We start from the raw sequence: 6,044 nt of genomic DNA on the forward strand, positions 1-6,044 counted from the left end.
TTAAAAAAAAAAAAAAAAAAAAAAAAAAAAAAAAAAAAAAAAACCTAGTGAGAGGATACATAACTTGAACTTGATTGATTTGACATGCATGTACTTCACCATTTGAGCACGTAGCTCTTGATTGTAGATAGTATGAGGTGTTCATCGTGCGATATCATCCATGCATCTATATTTATGTGTTAGATGTGCTAACAAGACTTGGTAATTTATGCTTGAGAGATGATGTTGTGAGATTTAATTACCTAGGAAAAAACACGGGATGAATCACCTCTTCTATTATGAACGGCCTGTTTGGAGTGATGATGGTGGTGTTGAAGTCTCAATTGAAAGGATATACCTACTTACATTGTTGTCTTTAGCTCCCTTTTTCGGTGGGTATGTTTTCTCTTACCCTTAGTAATCATAGTCATAAAAATCCTAATCAATAACCCAAGATTTGTTGATGGTAAAACGAAGTCACTTCACAAACTTGTACATTATATTTATGTAAATATGTGTATGCATAATAAATGCCTATGTATATCACCCTAAATTTTGAAAAATAAAAACGCAAAACAATGATTAAAAAAATGATGAATCATTGAAAAGATAAAATATGAAATGAGTAAATAAAATAAGAAATGAGTGACTAATATAACTAGATGTTTATCTATGTGTTTGTCATGCCCGATATATTTAAGTTAGAAAGTGGGTTGTCCATTTAGATAAAAAAAAAAAAAAAAAAGTCATGAATAGTATTCATAGAATCAGTGCTGACCCCAAGAACGTGAAAAGTATTTGAATGCCCTAATTTTATTTTATTTTAAAATTTAAAAAAAATAATTTTTCATCTTAAATAATTATGTTACATACTTTTATGTTAAAACAATTAATAAATTTAACTAAATATTATAATTTTTTTATCAAATGAGCTGCCATAACCCGTGAACTCTCTCAAAGCCGGCTCTGCATAATCTTGATGCCAAAAAAAAGTTATATGATTGAAAGACATAATAATGCATGATGGACCCTTGTTGTCAAGACAAAGAAGAGAAGGATAACCTAAACAAGAGAAAGAATCAACAAGATAAGCATCATAATATCATATGAAATCGTAGAATATGTAATTGTGTTCATTTGTCCAAAACCATGAAACTCATTTTAACTTAAGTCGTTTTAAATGGGAATCAAACTCGCAACATTTAGTTTATTAGGAACCACTCTTGTCCCTTGAGTTACCTCATTGAGTTTGAATATTTTAATACTAGTAAATTTGTCATATTATTTAATATTTACAATATTTTAACTTATAAATGTTATTTTGTATTATTTTTAAATTAATTTTTAATATATGATTTAAAATATATGAATTAAATTCTTTAAAAAACATAAATAAATTATATTATAAAATAAAAATCTTAAAATTAAACAATGTAAGATAGCAAAATAACCATGGGATAGGAAAAAGACATGATAGTCCAAAGATAATTGTCTGTCTATTATCTTTCCGGACACAAGTTTATGTTTGTAAAGCCGAAGAAGATATACATAGAAATCAGATCCATGGCGACTACTGCCATTTTACCTTCTTCTGCTTCTAATTATAGTTCAATCAACTATTGCACTCGTTTCTTTAAACACAGACTTAGATTGCGAAGCTCTAATTTTCAGCCTTCTTGCTCCCTTAATCGTCCGAACAAGGTGCCAATTCTCAAGCTTTCCATCCTTCCGATTTCTTGTGAGTTTTCTCCGTTACAATGGAACCTCTCCTGCAAAATTGACTCTACTTCAGGTTGTCGGCGAAAAGGATACCAAGCGGGAATACTCGCCAGGAGTCATTGATGCAGTGTTTCTCCGCGTCTTCCGGCAAAAGATGGTCCAGGTGAATCATATGTTACGTCTTCTGTCATTAATCTTTCAAATAGTGATGCTAAATAGTACTTCTAGGGAGAAAACATTATGAATACTTCATATTTGCATTCTAGTGAAAAAAAAAAACAAGAGAAATTTGTTGAGAGAACTATCTGGTGGAACAGAAGTCCATTGGAAAGTATTGTGTGGAGAACCCGTGTGTCTTGTTCTTTAGTTGTTTTGTAACTCGATTCATTTAGGGTGATTTGGTTGTTATGAAGACTGTGAATTCTTCTGTTTGAGAAGATAAATTGATGACTCTTGTTTCCTGTTCTTGATTATGAATATGAGCATAACTTTATTGTTTGTGGGTATTGGTGGCTGAGTTATCCATTCAGGATGAGAATTCCATCACAACAGTACTCCTGGATTTTCTTCAATTGTTGCATAAGGTGGTTTCGAAATGTAGATTGGTACAATTCCCCACTTCCACGTTGTGTTATTCAATTTGTGTAGCTTAATCGTGGTAATGATACCTAGTAATATATTTGAAATATTTTGGTTTTGATTGATCGGGAGTCTTTCCTTTCAAGCTCTAATATCAAGATTGAATTTGTCAAACATAGGAATTCTGTTTCAGAAGATAAATTGATGACTCTTGTTTCCTGTTCTTGATTACCAATATGAGCATAACTTTATTGTGTGTGGGTATTGGTGGCTTAGTTATCCATTCAGGCTTTTGCATGTTCAACATTCATGCACACAATCCATTTTATGGTGCAGTAGAGGTTTAATATGCATTTTAATGTTTTTGTTAGAAAAACTAATAAGATTACTTTCTTAATACCTTCTTTAATCTGGCTATGGAAATCACCCTAATCAGTTTATTCTTATAAGGGGGGCTAAAAACAGGAGGTTGGTTGGGATTCTGAGAAGGCTGGATATGATGGTCTAATTGATGTTGCAACTCATCTCATGAAGGCAAGAAGTAACTCTGCAACGAGAGAAGCTGCGGTATTCTTATTTTTCACTTGGTGTATTATTTCCTGTCCGCTTCCATTTTTTGACCAATTTTGTAGCTTGTGACAGGTACGAATATTAAGATCCTTGTTTCCTCCATTGCTATTAGAGCTTTACCGAATTCTTATAGCTCCTATAGGAGGAGGGAAAATAGCTGCTGTAATGGTTGGTGAGTTGGAATTCTCTTGCAAAATAATTGATTGATCTCTTATGGTTCTTTTCTTCTTTTCATTGAACTGACATTCTGTAATCTGAAATCTGAAGCAAGGGTAACTGCATTATCTTGTCAATGGCTCATGGGCTCTTGTGCAGTTAATTCAGTTGATTTTGAAGATGGAACATTATGGAATAGTGGGGTAAGGACTCTTATTTTATGAAAATGATGATGTAACTTGTTATTCCTGTTGATAGTTTTATGTAACCATGTAGAGTTATTTACATTAGGTCTATGTCGAGAAGTGCAAGTACCTTGAGGAAAGTAAATGTGTGGGGATTTGCCTCAACACGTGCAAGTTCCCTACACAGGTCAGTCATAATGCACAACTTTTTACTGGTATGTATTTTCTTGTTTAAAATCTCGATTTGTGGTCCATTTAGACGTTCTTCAGGGAATGCATGGGGGTTCCTGTACTTATGGAGCCGAACTTCAAGGATTACAGTTGCCAGGTAAATCCTGGAGTACAATTTTAGGTTGAAAATATCCCCCTAAATCTGTTCCTCTGTGAAGACTGTGATCTTGCTTTCTACATACTTGACATCTGCAATTAAAATTTTATTTGCCTTCAACCATTCTCCATAACAATCTCTCAATTTTACTTATATAAATGGGCAGTTCAAGTTTGGGGTTGTTGCTCCACAACCTGAAGATGATGTCATTTTCAAGGAGCCTTGCCTGGAAATATGTCCCAATGTGAATCTTCGCAAAAAGATAATTGGCAGAGATACCATAGCAGGGAAATGTTCTAAAGCATGAACATACGTCGAGGCCAACTTCATGATGTTATAGCTTCAATGGTTGGGTTAAAGTAGAAGCAAATATTAAGGGGGGGAAATGGTTTGAATGCAATTCCTCCTCTTGTTCATCTAGAGTTTCTATAGATATTGTTACTCCCCCATCAAAGGACTTGAATCCAGATTTAGTACGATATGTTTACTTTGAGATGTAATAATTAAAAAAACTTCAATGAAACTGCAATAAACAATGTAAATTTTGTATTCCTTTCATAGGAAAATTCTTGTTTGTAGAAATTTGCTCACATTTAATTTTTGATGATTTTTTTTTCATGAAAAACATGATCAGACGTAAATATAATATTCATGAATGAAAAAAACCCAATCAAGAGAGTAATTGATACTTGGGTCGAATTGTGGGTTGACCCGATCATAAAATTTAAACGGTTAAAAATAAAATTTAAAATGTTATACGTATGTTTCAAACTTACAAAAAAAGATTTTATATTTCTAATTCAACACTAAATTTGACGTCAAATATTTTAAAAATATAAGTTCAACTTTTTAACTAACTAATCTCTATATATATAATATATATAATGATGCTTAATTTTTTCAAAGTGTCCGGATTGTCGGGTTGTTGTGGTTAATTTAGATATATATATGTGAGAGTAAATGTATATTTGGGTCGAATTGTGAATTGACCTGCCAATAACTTAAAACGGTTTAAAATAAAACTAAAAATGCTGTATATAAGTTTTAAACTTACAGCCTAACAAAACAAATACAACACTTTAACCAATTAGGCTAATAAGATTTTATATTTCTAATTTAACACCAAATTTAATTACGCAGAACATTTTAACAATATAAGTTCAACTTTTTAACTAATTAATCTATATATATAACGATTCTTAATTTTTAAAATGTCCAGATTGCCGAGTTGAGAGTTGTGATTAATTTGAATATATATATGTGAGAGTAATGTATACTTAGGTCGGATTGTGAGTTCACCCGCACATAAATTTAAAACGGTTAAAAATAAAATTAAAATTCTATCACATTTTTACCGTAATTTTTTTCACTGTTTTTTATATCATCTCATATAAATGCACGAAGTAGTTTAATATAATAAATTAGAAAGTAAAATTTGTAGACTAAAATGAAGAAATTATTTATGTTTTCATATTTACCCTTAGGTCTTTTAAATCAATTTTAAGAGGATTGGGATAACACATGTGTTTTTTTGTTCTTTTATGGTCGATATACTTGTGCTTAATATGCGTATTAGTTTTGAGTTACTATCAATAGCTTAAAAAAATCATTTAAGATTGATTGGACACATTTTAAAATTGTTTGACTTTATGTTTAAAATTTAATTTGAATGTATTTTTGTGATAAAACATGTATTTTTTTTAAATATAATATTAAAAATAATTAAGTAAAAAAATGCAAAATATAAAATATTTTTAAAATGATTTTTTTCATGGATAGTCTCATAAATAAGATGCGATCAAAACTAATAGTAAGAAAAAAAATTATAATAATTAAATAAAAAAATCATTCCGAAGAACACTTACCCCGTCTTACTGCGGCTGCTGGCACGGAGTTAGAGACAAAAGATATAGCCCTCGTTTTTCAGACTTTGAAAGACGGGTCAAGGAAAAGGCATGCTCCTTTTATCGAAGACTTCTCGTGATCCTATATTATTAGGGTCGGTAATAGCGACGCTATTATGCGACGATAAATCTAATTTTAGCGTCGGTAAAAACATCTTACTTTGTTGTATTATCAATTAAAGAAATCAAAGTGGGCAAATGTCAAATGAACAAGATAGAATCACTTAAAGAAATTTCCTATAAAAGGAATACAAATTTTGCATTGTTTATTGCAGTTTGATTGAAGTTTTTGTAATTATTACATCTCAAAGTAAATCTGAAACTGAATCCAAGTCTTTTATAAACTTTAGATCAACATTTAGAGGAACAATTGTGCGAAGCCATTCATAATTGCAACGAAGCCAATTTTTCCCCTTTGATTCTTCATGAGACCAACAATTGAAGCTTCTGTATCTCTTAATGCATGGACCAATGACCAATTCTTTAAGCCCGGTTAGATTCTGTAATAGATACCTAAGCACATTAACTTCCCTCCGGTTTCCATTGAATCCATTCATTTCAACCTTGGTTATGGTTCCATTAGGGAATATCTCAAAGGTCATCTTCTCTCCATTATCATAAATG

At 31.2% G+C, this 6,044-nt stretch overlaps 1 protein-coding gene across 2 annotated transcripts; it reads left to right on the forward strand.

Annotated features, from left to right (window-relative positions):
• The first annotated feature begins 1,460 nt into the window (after window positions 1-1,460).
• LOC124920907 (beta-carotene isomerase D27, chloroplastic) lies at window positions 1,461-4,113 on the forward strand. Of its 2 annotated transcripts, XM_047461488.1 has the most exons (8): window positions 1,465-1,680; window positions 1,772-1,861; window positions 2,743-2,844; window positions 2,920-3,019; window positions 3,115-3,206; window positions 3,295-3,375; window positions 3,448-3,516; window positions 3,683-4,113. In XM_047461488.1, exons 1-8 carry the CDS (start codon window positions 1,501-1,503, stop codon window positions 3,821-3,823), a joined length of 855 nt encoding a protein of 284 aa, XP_047317444.1. In that variant the 5' UTR covers window positions 1,465-1,500; the 3' UTR covers window positions 3,824-4,113. The 2 variants fall into 2 exon arrangements, with proteins under 2 accessions (XP_047317445.1, XP_047317444.1); XM_047461489.1 differs by lacking the exon at window positions 3,448-3,516 and having other exon boundaries at window positions 1,461-1,680.
• The last annotated feature ends 1,931 nt before the right edge of the window (window positions 4,114-6,044 follow it).

This window comes from Impatiens glandulifera, chromosome 1 (assembly GCF_907164915.1).
Source record: "Impatiens glandulifera chromosome 1, dImpGla2.1, whole genome shotgun sequence".
NCBI lineage: Eukaryota > Viridiplantae > Streptophyta > Magnoliopsida > Ericales > Balsaminaceae > Impatiens > Impatiens glandulifera.